Source organism: Sprattus sprattus (genome assembly GCF_963457725.1).
Source record: "Sprattus sprattus genome assembly, chromosome: 5".
Lineage (NCBI taxonomy): Eukaryota > Metazoa > Chordata > Actinopteri > Clupeiformes > Clupeidae > Sprattus > Sprattus sprattus.
Genome location: NC_137924.1, coordinates 11778004 through 11792058, shown reverse-complemented (window position 1 = coordinate 11792058; position 14055 = coordinate 11778004). Strand labels below are relative to the sequence as shown.

Here is a 14055-nt window from a genome sequence, read left to right as displayed (position 1 = left end):
TGGGGGAGCTCTGAACAGTGTGCCGATATTGGATTGCCACTGCCAATTCCTGCTGTCTCCATCCGATCCCTGTCATTAGGGATGATCATCAGATAACCAGTCTCACCTTGCCATAGATGACAACATTTACAGAGCCCTTCAGGATGATGTACCAGGACGTGCCTTCTTCGCCTTGATTAAACACTGGAGGACACAGGAGACCAGCCCATGTTAAGACAAGCCCATGTTAAGACCAGCCCATGTTAAGACCAGCCTATGTCCATAACATCTAAAAGAGCTGATTTCAAGAACTACATCCAACACATTACTAAGACATTACACATCCCCCAACACTCATCACTACACATCTTCCAACACATCCAACTGCTATGTTTGCTAGTTTTAAAGAGGTTTGGCAGAACACCACAATGTACTCTTGGATAATTATCAGATTTTCACAACACAGTTCAGCATGTAATCCTTTGCTTCCATATACTGCTCTTGGTCTACGAGAACAGAAGAGGCTGCTATGTTATTGTCATGATTTCAACTGTCAACTAAAATAAGTCAACCAAACTAATGTCGGGCTCTGGAGGTTCTACTCACACACAGTTCCAGCCTTGGCATGAGACTCAAAGATGAGCACACCGGCTAACTCCCTTTTGACCTGAGGGGAAGGGAGGAAACCAAGAGAGAGGATCGTTACAGAACACCACGGCAGTTATAGATAGGTATCATCATCATCATCATCATCGTCGTCGTCGTCGTCCGTAACAGAAGCTGCACTTACGGTGGTGGAGAGGTGAGATAAGGCCTTGATGTGGAGGAGCTCCTCATATATGATTTCTAAATCATCCGCCGTTCTCTGGCCCGGCCTGCAGGGGAGGAAGTGGGTGGCCATTTAAAAAGGCATTTGACTCCGGATGATATCTAATCAATTGACTATTTGGGAGGAGGAAGGGAACATTGAGCAGAGAGCAGGATAGAGAGGAAGAAAGAGAGAGAGAGAGACAGAGAGAGAGAGAAAAAGGGAGAGAGGGATAGAAGACTCCAGAATGTTGCCTACATACAGTACTATGCATGACCTCCTTGAGCGTCAAGCGCGAATGTGGTTGGGGCTACTGTTTGTACAGTGCCCCCCCCATATTTAATGTATTTTAATGTGAAACAACATGGCGTGTGCTGGCATGTGGTGTGTGTGTGGGTGGGGGTCTGGAAGGCCCTTACGGTTTTCGGAGGATCATGCGCATGTGGGCGTCGGGCCCCATCTGGGACAGGAGCAGGAGTGTGTCCTGCAGCTCGTCCTCGCTCTCCTTCTTCTCCTCCTCGCTCGGCTGAGGGGCGCCATCCTCATTCTCGTCGTCCAGGAAACGGTAGAACAAGTACTTGTCCTGGAAGTTCAGCTCCAGGTCCACTGCAGCATGAATCAACAGAGAGCAGCGTCTTGACACACTTTTGTGTTTTTAAAAAAGACGTACCTTCACCCCTGAATCCCCATTTCCCGTGTGACACAGCATTTGGAACAGTCTCTGACAGTCTGTGCCAGTATGACACGGCCAACTGATTCGGATGGGTGGGTGGTTGTGCGGGGTACATGAGCATAAGTGTGTGTGTGTATGTGTGTGTGTATGTGTGTGTGTGTGTGTGTGTGTGTGTCTGTGTGTGTGTGTGTGTCTGTGTGTGTGTGTCTGTGTGTGTGTGTGTGTGTGTGTGTGTGTGTGTGTGTGTGTGTGTGTGTGTGTGTGTGTGCGCGCGCGTGTGTGTGTGTGTGTGTGTGTGTGTCGGTGTGTGTGTGTGCGTGTGTGTGTGTGTGTGTGTGTGTGTGTGTGTTACCGTGGTTGAGGACACCCTCCTCCAGTAGCACCTGCCACATGCCCACAGCCTGGACACGGGAGTGCACACAGGAGCTCTGCTGCATCTGCCAGTCCACCAGCTCAGTGCCCACACAGCACTGCCTATGGCCACACACACACATACACACACACACACACACACACACACACACACACACACACACACACACACACACACACACACACACACACACACACACACACACACATAAGGAAAGATACACTGATAACACTGCATACACTTATACACACACAGAACACTCATGCACTCATGTGTGTACTTATATACATACACACACTCTGAACACTGCCTTACATGTGCACTCCTACAAAGTATTATGCATCTTTTATCCACTATGTGGAAAGCGTGATGGATACATTTACAACATTTATGCCCCAGGCAACCGGATTTGAGCATTATCATACGTCTGATCTATTTGACAGAGACGTAAAGCATTTCTGTATCTATACTGTACATGTATAAACAAAATGTATATAACGTATTTAGACGGCAGACCAGTGTCTGTGTCACTGACTCACTTGTATGTCTTCAGATGGTACTTCCTGTCCCTAATCATGTGAGGAACCCTGGACAGGATGACATCGCGTAGAACCTTCCCTGCCCGCAGGATCTTTTCTGAGGGAACCTACAGGAACAGCAAAGAGAGGAAGAACCATGAGAGCCAGGTTAAGGACACCGGAGTACATGAGAGGATGGAGATGGTGGTGGTGATGAGAGAGGACAGAGCCTCTGCTTTGGTACCTGACAAATGGATTTGGGATGGACTTTGGGTTTGGCCTGGGTTTCAGTGTGTGATGTCTGAAAAATACAATTTAAACTGACATTGACCAAACATGAATGGGGACCGCACAAAGAACATAATGGATTCTCCAAGGTAAACTTAATACAATCACAATGAAAGTCTGGCACGTGGCAAAATATGGAAAATCTGTACAGATAATCATTCCTGTCTACAGATTTCAATGACGATTATTAAATCTTTTCCTCGTTTATTTCTCCTCAGATAGTCAGACTAAACAGGTCCTTCCCCATACACAACCACCGGGATTGATTTTCACAGCTGGTTGGGCAACACCCTTTTTTCATGTGAGCTTCACGCCCATCCTTACTGAATTATTGATTTTACTGATGAAGACGCAGAATTAAAATCCACAAGACATGAGAATATGCAACCGAGATAATGTTAAATATCAAGATGATAAATTGTTCTACATTTCCTAGTAATTGTACTGCTGCATTTGGTGATAAACTGAATTATACACTGTCATCTCTTCACTGGAGTCTTCCAAATCCCCTAATTGTTCAGGAAATACATGTGCCTACAACTATAAAATGGTAACAACAACATTAAAATGCACAGTCATCATTCAGTTAATGGCAACAATGACTTCCAGGCATTGCTGAAGAACATTACCCACTCCTGTTTCAGCATAACTGTTAGGGCAACGTTATTCCTTCAGGCAGTTTTGTGAAAATGTAATGCATATTTAATCGCTGTGTTAATCATTTATTGTCTTAGCTTATGCTTAAAAAAATCCATAGTTAAGTTCTACACACATATCTAGTGTTGGACGTTTTAAGCGGTGCATATTGATTGAAATGTTGTTAAGCACTGCTGTCCTCCCAATGGTACCTGCCAAGAAGATAATCATCTGGTTTGAGATATGGCCCATGACAAAGAGCAACTGTGACATTTAAATGGCATTGTACATGCATCAGTGATCAATGAGCCTCGCCAGGGGAGAATTTACAGCCTGGGCATTTACCATCGCCTTTAAAACACTTCTCATCGCAGTCGATTCTTGGCTCAACCCCCCTAGTGTCACTCTCTGTCCATCAAATTATCTATAAGCATTACTATTTTAGACCGCTGAGGTTGCACTTATGGTCAAATGTAAACACTACTTTATAACTGTATTACATAATAACAAACAACGGCTTCAGAGGTTGCTAGCAGGTGGAGGGCGGGGAGAGGAAGCATCTTTTTCTGCCGTTTGCCAGTAGGGATGGTCTGTGCGTTTTCTCTCTCGATGATATTTATAGTCGGGATGTTTTGGACCAGACCTCTGGCAAAAAAAAAACCCTCTCTGAAAACAAAGTGCAGCCTCCAGTAAATGAAAGGCCTCTTCCCAGTAAGTGACATGTTATCTGTGGAAAGGTCAGGAAACGCCACAGAGATGGGTGGGGACAGGAACCCCTGAGGATGCACACAAGGCACTTGGCAATGGCCGCCCGTGTTTATATTTAGATGAGCTTTTAAACAAACTTTGCATTCCTGTCTTATTTTTGACCTCTGTGTTTCACTTGGAGAGACACTGCTGGCTAGAGGATGACTGTGGTTGAATCAAAAGCCACGTAAGGAGGAGGTGTGTGAGCATTGCTTCACATCCAAAGACAGAGTTCAGGACACTCCTAACTGAGTGTTTTCATGAGGATGGTGATGGCCATGACGGCTGGATGGAATACAAAACAGACTAAACAGAAACATAGGTGGTCAAAAGATAACTTATCGTTCATTGTTGAATCTCCGAATGTTTGTACTAAACAGCCTGAATACTATCTCATTCCTATCAGTTAAACTGTCACATAAAATGATTTCTACACACATTTTTTCCCTGAAAACCAATACTGCTACTTGTTCCTATATTGGAAGCCAGGGAGGATGGCAGATATCATGACTAAATGTTCCAATTACTTAACAATATGATTGTTCAAATTCGTCTTTCATTTGACTTGAGTAACCCTGGGAATAATTCTGCCACGCTGTATCCAAAACTGCACACAGACAGTTTTACTGGTAATATAACTTACACGTTATTGTTCAAAGAACAAACTATTAAACGACACACAAGCATCCTGGATAGATTTGACTGAAGATGCAGGTTCGCAGTTCAGTTCAGTTCAGAGAGTACATGGAGACACATTAAAACTGTTACTAGAAAAGTTACTTGAAATTGCACCATACCTTGTTAAGGTGTTTAGACATGGATCCCAAAGTGTTGTTATTTAAGTTGTCTTTGTCCGGCATTCCTGTAGGGATGGATGTCACATTCTATTGGCACACAATCTTTATGATATAAATATAGAATACATAGAACTCTCCAAAACTGTAATACATTTCCTATGTAATAACCCCATACATACAGTACTATACAACAATACTTCCGTCTGTTTCAAACACGTGCAATTCTCTGCTTAACTGGGGCAATGAACTTAAAATAAGCTAATTATGCTAGATATTTGCCAGGAGGCTCTGTTATCATTTTACTATAGAATAATTCCCTCAGGATATTGAAAACATTTGGATTCCTCTGCTCTTTAAAACCGTATAATCGTGGGAAAAGGCATGGATGAAAGCCTACCAGCAATACTGGCTGAATAACCTTAACAGTATGGTCCAGACTAGCCTTAATTTGCTGAAAAGAGCAACTGAACTCATCATACTGAATGCAGCTAAGGACTGACTCTGCCATTCTCTTTCATTTTTTTTCTCCTTTATTCCCCTCACACTAGCATATGAATTATTCTGCTCTTGGCTTGTGTCTGTGTGTGTGTGTGTGTGTGTGTGTGTGTGTGTGTGTGTGTGTGTGTGTGTGTGTGTGTGTGTGTGTGTGTGTATGTGTGTGTGTGTGTGTGTGTGTGTGTGTGTGTGTGTGTGTGTGTGTGTGTGTGTGTGTGTGTGTGTGTGTGATGTGTGTGATGTGTGTGATGTGTCTGTGTCTGCAGATGAAAGGCAGCAGCGGTGCAGCAAGGGGTTACGTGAGGCTGTGCATTTGTGAGGAGCCCTGCGGGCCCTGAGAGAAGAAGGCTGAACTCACTGTCACTGCTGGGTCCACTCTCCATAACACCATAGGGTGGGGCGAGGAGGCCGGCCATGCACTGACGGTACTTCTGCACACAACACAAATAGAAACACTCTCACTCAACACGGTTCCAAAGCAGATACACGAAGCCTGAGGGGGCTTTGGGTAGTGATTTATGAGGAAGAAATAAAACAAAAATGGTTTGTTGTTGTTGACTTTGCTAGCAGGGAGGCTAGCAGCATTCTGTTATGACGTTAAAGAACACGGAGGTGGAGAACACTCATTCTACTGTATGTTTTTATCAGCCACAAACACGACCACGACGCGTTATGCAACAGCTGGACACAGCTGGCGGTAACGAGCACTCAGCGAAATTCACAGCCTTGGCATCCTTCTAACAAGGCCGCACGCCAACACACACACACGCACGCACGCACGCACGCACGCACGCACACACACACACACACACACTCACACACTCACACACTCACACACACACACACACACACACACACACCACACACACACACTCACACACACACACACACACACACACACACACACACACATTCACACACACACACATTCATGTCCAATCAGGCTCAAATATCTATACAAGTGTGCGGTACTGTAATCCCAGGCATATGGTCAGGGCATGCAGGCCGGAGCCTTGAGCACACTGAGGACCTAGAGGAATGCAGGGCAGCCGTGCCCCGAGGAGCTGGCTGCCTTCTTAGGGGTCGCTGGGACTCTGAGCAGATGGAGGAAGAGCGGCTCCCTCCTACTTGATCAAATCCCCTCAATCTGCAGCTTCCAAAGATAAAAAGGGAATTACACCGGATTACATCCTTTAGAAACAAACCAGTGCTGAGAAACCAAAAAAAAAGGTTTAGGTTTAACCTACCCAAAATATATATATAAATATGTTATCACACACACACAGACACTGACAAACACACACGGACACACACACGGACGACACACACACGGACGGACGGACACACACACACACTCACACACACACACACACACACACACACACACACACACACACACACACAGTGTGCTCCTTGGCTAGGTGAAAGGCTAACGTTCCCCCTCTGCTGCACAAAATGACACACATTGTCATTGACAGTTTCCCAACAATTTGTTTCAACAGTCTTGAACAAATATTTTGACAATATGATGTGCGGTAAGCACATTTTCTCTAAGCCGTTTTTTCTAATCCGCCTCACAATGTATGACTTATTCTTATCAGCAGTGCTGAATGATGTCTTTTTAATCATGTTCACCATAACATCATACTTTCATAAAAGCAAAACATTTTTAAAAACAATTGCCCATTTTCTATCAGAGATCCAACATGAAATCTAATATTGAAGCACTGGCATTACCTAATCAATTTAAGTATCCTAGTTTAGAGGCATACATAAACAGCTTTTCAATTAAATTTCACTCACGTCTCAATGGGCTGTTACTTTCTCAAATAATCTCTGTCCCATTACGATTCCAACACATTTCTTTCATCAACATATCATCTCTCAGAGGGTTGGGCACAGTAAATAACAGGGAAATAACAGACAAATGTAATGTGTGCAACTAAATAATCACTTTGAGCACACTCCTACATTACTCTGAACTTAAAGGCTTTGAGACGCACAGCTCTTGAGCAACGTTACGGTACAAGTGGAGGAATCAGTGGAATATTAGGTACATTATATCTGACAGATGCTCCATCCTCTTTAGTTATTACGAGCACTTGTCTTCATTTCAGCATCAGTCTGAACGCCCGACCTAATCATGGCTGCAGTCAACTCCCATTAAGGCAGACACGACTCCAATACCATGATTATAACTCAACACAGCTAGCCCCCATTTACCCACAGACGTCCCTCAATTAGTCCCCATTATCGTAGACATTCTGTATTGTCTGTCTGGCCTTATTCTGCACATTATATATGGCACTTACACAACAGCCAGAACAAAAGCTCTACCTGTCCAAAACATATTATGCTCATCCAGTGCACCATTCAGTTCTGTTTCAACTATCCTAAAGAGAGAGAGCAAGTAACTATCCCAAATTAGCGAGAGAGAGAGTGTAAATCTCCCAAATGAGAGAGAGCGCGCGCGAGAGAGTAACTATCCTAAATGAGAGAGGGAGAGAGTTACTATCATATGGAGAAAGAGAGAGTAACTATCCTAAACGTGTGTGAATAAATGTTAGAGCAGACCCATAATAGGCTCAGATCTTCCAACATAGCTTATCCTCCCTCATCTTCATAAGAGGAGCAACAGCACACCTTCAGACCCACTAGGCTGCTAATGCATTGGCACGTAGAGAGCGCTAAAGTGAATCACAATGATGATAAAACCAGCCACTGGTTCTGGATGGCACGCGGGCACCCTGACTGGCGAGCGTGCGCCCGGCCAAAGGCACTCTGCTGGGGGCAGGCGCACCTCACACGGCATCCCGCGAGGCGTCTTCATCATGGTGTCAGATCTGCTAAGCACGCCTGTCATCTCAGAAAGGGCTCCCTGCTTGGGAGGGGCAATTACTCAGAATGAGCTGGAGCGTCAAACAGGGGTTGGAGGGGGGGAGACTTCAGGTCACAAGACTCAGTGTAAAAACCACAGCTTGGACAAGCATCAGCCTGTGCTCACTCAAATGCATTATTTCACACTGACACATAGACTACAGCCCACACATCAACAAGCCTGGGAGACAGCCATGTACACGCAGCCCTGTCCAGCGTGGAGTTAAATGGAACATGACAAGCTGCCTTTCTGTCCCGTGACACGAATCACAGTTGATCTAAGAAGTAATCAACCGTTGATCATCTGGTGTTATGCCCAAAGACAGCAAATATCTCTGACACGGCTTTGTTACATAATCTGCAGCTAGGATGTCGCTCGCGAGACCACTTTGGTCTAAGTGGTGACTACCATCTCCCCGCACACAAGCAGGCCAGGCATGCCACTTACTTTTGCATGTTCATGTGAAAGTCCATTAGGAACATGTTCAAACTTTTATGCTGTAGGTTTTATTCTCAATTTCAACATACATACTACAAATTGAGGATTACTGTAATACTAGCCTGAAAAAATCTGCTGACTATTTTTTGAATGCTAACCTGTGCCAACTGGCTTACCATGTAAACAAATAATCAAATCACTCTCCTCTTGGTTTAACTCAGGATAATGAAATCTTATACTTGTAATCCCATCATTATGGAGGGTTTAAGAGGTTATCATTCATGACGCGTTTGACTGGATTTGTTTCGAATTAATGTGGGAATTAAAACTCGTAAATGCAGTGTTCGGTCCCCAGGGTCGTGATCAGACTGCACTACCTGTTTCTTTAATGGATGCGTTACTTACCTTTCAAGAGCAGGGTGTGCCCCCTTGAAACTGAGGATTAAGACTGAGCGCTAAAAGGAGACGTCAGCCTCCACTAAATCCTCCACACTGTCATACCTGGAAGTCTGAGGCCATGGAATAGCAGGCATCATGTGCTGTAGAACACATTTAGACTGGCCATCTTTCACCCCGTGCCAAACCCTAACCCACACACACATCAAAGAGCATTTTCAGGACTGCATGAGTAAATACAAACAACCCTGGGGCTACTGTGTCACTATGGCAACAAGGTGTCCACCCATCGCTCTCCTATATGAACACAACAATCATCACTTCATTCAATTTCGGCTCCGAACCTCAACCTTATGGTAGACGCTCCGTGATAGTGTGTATGAGATGTGACAGATGTGTCTCTCCTCTCCTGGGAGTTGGGGGGGGGGGGGGGGGGGGGGACCACGAGAGCTGACCCACTCAGACTCAGCACACAGCCAAAAGCTCATCAGTTACATTACACAGACATCAATGTCCTCCACTTCAGAGTGCTCTGTGGTTATTGTCAGACATGTGGTCAGCTCGGGATACACATTTACTTTCATGCAGAGCAGTGTTTGCGTTCGATCTGCAGCCCTCTATGTTTTAAAGAGATTTCATTAAATGAGGCAAATGCATCAATTTTAAATAAGCCTTTAGGCTACAGAGAAAGAAACGTACAGTGACTCAAAAATATCTGCTCTGAAAAGCCCAGATTACTCTCTTTCATACGCTAGAGTACACAGGATGCCATACATTACTGTGCATGGCTGCGCGTTAAGGCTCAAAGTTGAATTATTCATTCAAATTGACTTAATTTGACATGTGGTACACTTGCCAACCACAGCTTCAAAAACCAAGTAACTCCCAAAAGTGTTAAATCTTTTAAGTGAAAAGAAAAAAAACTGCTCTTTTATCCTGACCAGTCGAGTTCAGTCCTCCTGAAGAGTTCACAGGCACACATTTGAAAAGTACTCATCCACTACACATTTAATGGGTGACTAAGCAGGACTCACCTAGACAAGTGAGTGCCCCATGAAGACACTCCAATTTGGGGGCTGAAAGGGTAGTAATAATCCTGTCTGGTCCTCAGAGTCTCAGATGATCTCAACTCCACCTTTCTGAAGTCTGCATCAGAGTGCTGTTTCATGTGTACTGCATCCCCAACATTTCTCTCTCTCTCTCTCTCTCTCTCTCTCTCTCTTGTGCACGGATGTGAGTGTGTGAGTATCCCAGTCTCAGCCTCTCTCTCTCTCTCCCTCTCTCTCTCTCCCTCCCTCCCTCTCTCTCTCTCTCTCTCTCTCTCTCTCTCTCTCTCTCTCGTGCACGGATGTGAGTGTGTGAGTATCCCAGTCTCAGCCTCCCTCCCTCTCTCTCTCTCTCCCTCTCTCCCTCCCTCTCTCTCTCCTTCTCTCTCTCTCCCTCTCTCTCTCCCTCTCTCTCTCTCACTCTCTCCCTCTCTCTCTCTCTCTTGTGCACTGATGTGAGTGTGTGAGTATCCCAGTCTCAGCCTCTCCCTCTCTCTCTCCTTCTCTCTCTCTCCCTGTCTCTCTCTCTCTCTCTCTCGTGGAAGCAGGGCACAGCCTCCTGAGCTAGGGCTTCCTTGTCCAGCAGAGCGGCACCAAGCAGCTGACTTCCCTTCACAGGGCAGTTGCTAGGCGATTACGGTACTCCAATCATTGTGCACTGATGAGTGCACCTCTCTCTTTCCCTCCCTCCCTCTTTCTCTCTCTTTTCCCTCTCTCTTTCTCCCTCCCTCCCTCTCTCTATCCCCCCTGTCTTTCCCTTTCCCCCCTTTATCTCCCTATCTCTCTTTCTCTTTCACCCTCTCTCTCCCTCTCTCTCTCTCTCTCTGGTGTTGAGCTAATATTTGACACAGGCTCTGTGAGAGACCATCGTAACCCAGCAGGTCCCATAGGGCAGGGGCTTCTTCAATTATTTAAACTATTAAGCAGTATTTAGACCAAACACACAGATGTGCACTGTAAGTGGTCTCAAGTCAACACCACATTATATTTAATGCATAAGCCTAAGCCTCTAGCTTCACAGAGCACTCATTACAGGAGAATATGGCTTTTTGCCAGAGAAAAAAAATAGACTCAAGAACATATTTGAAAGTAGTTTGAAAAATGATTCTGATTTTAGGGAATTACATTAAGCTTGTCCAGACACTACACAAAAAGAAGCCACCTTCAATCCATATTGACATTAGTATGAACTAAATCTGACCCTCACTTGTATGAAAGAGCAATGTGTAGGCTTCAATCTGAATCAAAGGCTTCAGGCAGAATACGAATGTTGAGAGAACGCTGTGCTCTTCCTGTGGTCATGTGACTCAACTTCCATGCATTAGCATTAGCATAGACAGGGGCAGATAGAATGTCAGCTCTGGCTCTGCCCTTCCAGCTGATTAAAGCCCATGCAGCGTTGCTGCCTCTGCTGTGGCCGGAATGGCTAAACAACAAACAGACCAACCGCATATCAAACGGACGGACTTCTAATTGAAACCCATATCATAATAGTCGCCCCTGTTTGGTGACTGCTTTGAAATAGAAATGAGTTATTTCCACCGGGCTCTCCAGAGAGGATGTCGTCTCGCCTCCCTCCTTTCTAGAGAGAACCGAGGGGTGTATTTACTGAGCCTTCGTCTCCTCCTCCTCCTCCTCCCATTCCGCCTGACACAGTGAGTTAATACTGTAATAAAAAAAATGCCCATCGATTGATGTCACAGTGTGGACAAACTGCCCAAGGGCCACAGCACAGTGTTTTATTCATTACATAACTCCAGCAGCATCTCTGTCAACTTGACTGGGCATTATCTTAGTGCTTCTGCGCCTGTGTGTGTGTGTGTGTGTGTGTGTGTGTGTCTGTGTGTGTGTGTGTGTGTGAGTGAGTGTGTGTGTGTTTCTTTGTGCGCCTGGGCAGAAATTAGGTAATCCTTACTGAATGAGAGCAGGTGCAGGAGTATGTAAAGTGGGGCTGAGAGAGCTTTGTAAAAGGCGGACATCTAAAAAGAGACACCACACAGCCTGCCATGGGTTGCTGGCCAAAATTAGCTCATAGCAAACTCAAAAAACGAATTGCCATGAAAAGTGTTAAAGTGAATATACATAGTATGTCATCCAATGTGTGAGTAACTGTGTAAAGTAAATAGAAAAGTGCACAATCTAAACTGACCGGCCAAATGGAATTATTCAGTCAAAAACAGCTCTGTTTATATGCCAAAGCAAATAAACAAATCAATACAATACTTAGAAGAAAAACACGCATTTCCTCTAAAAGTAGAAAATCGTACTTAGTGAACAGCTCTTTCCATCTTCAAATGGCCACCTGAACTAGATTTACATATGTTCACTTAGATGCTTTTCTCTGAAGTGACTTTCACTTCAGGTAGGGTATACATTCTTTACAGTATGTGTGCCTCCTGAGAATCCAACCCACATTTTTAGTGTGAATAGATGGCACCTTGCTCTCCCAGTTAAGCTACAGGAGAACTATAACTTTAGACTGTTCGCCATAAAACAAATGAAATGTAGCACTGTTTATAAGGTTATGTCTTACAACTCAAAGCACAGATGTGGTAACAACAAATTGAAGAACAAATGAAGAAGCTCCCAAGAAAGTGATCCTGTGGAGGGCTTTTCAACCCCAACCAAGTTTTCACTGCATGTTTTATTGCATGCAAATGATTCCCTCAGAGCCACAAGCGAAAAATCAACTAGACATATTGCATAGGGAAGCGTAATTTGACCGCCGCATAAAGAGAGAGATAAAGATATTCTCTGTTCCATGAAAAGTGTGTTCTCTTGAATGATTACGTCTCTAGCAACAATAGACTAAAATTTTGTTGTATATCTTATTCTGTGAAAATGAGTGAAACTATGAGTGAAACTATGAGTGAAAATGTAAGGAACTATAGTTTGTGGATAGGTGGCAACACAATGATAGTGTGAAGCAGTAACTGAAGTACCTTCTGCAGTTTTGCAACACCAACAACAATAACTAATAATAAAATAAAACAATCATAACAATATAGCCTACTGTTATAAAAGCATACCAAGTATAAGCATACTTAAGCGGATCTTGAGATATTGAGATATTGAAATGTGTTAGTTGTAGCGCTCCCTATGGATGAAATGTAAGTACATTTGGCGTGTGTCCAAAGAATGCCACACAAAGTGGCACAACTCCAAAATCCTAATCGTAATGAGCTTAGGGCAATGCACCCTCTAAAGGCCAGCACAAGTTTTGGCAAAATGGTTTTTGACCAAAAAGTGTTTTTTGCACAAAAAGTGATGCACAGGAACACTTTTGCACTACTTTCCTAGCCTGGATACCAGCCTGAACTCCGCCCACAAAATTTTTGGTCTGGGAGATTCAGTCTGGAGTCGAGCTAGTTGGGAGGGTTTAAACGGCCCCGAAAAGTGATCTGACCATTCAAATTGTAAGGGCGGGCTTTATACGTTGATGGACAGATATAGATAGAATACCGGTATACATCGAACAAAGATGGCGCCGTCTCGGAAGCTTAGTGGGACATATTTTATATGATTTAAGCTATCTACACGACTTTTATATGTCTACATTGACTCGGTTAGTTGTGTATACGCAAAACGAGTGTTGCCGAGGATTATAGGTCGTAACTGAAGCACTCTAGAGCATTATTGATAGGTTATGCTAACGCGTAGAAAAAAAAAACATTGAAACAAATGGTAGCTTCTAGCCTTGAGTGCTAATTAAGTAACGTGAGCAGGCATATCTCAACAGATATCGACAGCGCATTCATTTTGAAAGAGGAACAGAGAAACGCGATCAAGGCATTTGTCGATTGAAAAGATGTTTTTGCCGTCCTTCCTACGGGATCAGGTAAAAGTTTAATCTATCAGATGGAAATACTACGTTGCTCTGATTGGTTCTAGGTATCCAATTCAGCGAAGAGGAATTTTCTTTCCTGGTTCGTTGAAACACGCCCCATAATCACAGCCCAATGGGTTCGGTCTCAGACTCATAT

At 44.2% G+C, this 14055-nt stretch overlaps 1 protein-coding gene across 1 annotated transcript in view; it reads right to left on the bottom strand.

The window, feature by feature from the left end:
• rapgef4a (Rap guanine nucleotide exchange factor 4a) overlaps window positions 1–14055 on the bottom strand; it is a gene marked incomplete at both ends in the record, with an annotated part of 39642 nt that overhangs the window by 12018 nt on the left and 13569 nt on the right. Inside the window, 8 exon segments of the mRNA XM_080839413.1 lie at window positions 107–183; window positions 586–646; window positions 770–854; window positions 1207–1393; window positions 1813–1934; window positions 2373–2479; window positions 4820–4884; window positions 5673–5745. Coding sequence (XP_080695539.1) covers window positions 107–183; window positions 586–646; window positions 770–854; window positions 1207–1393; window positions 1813–1934; window positions 2373–2479; window positions 4820–4884; window positions 5673–5745 — 777 coding nt within the window.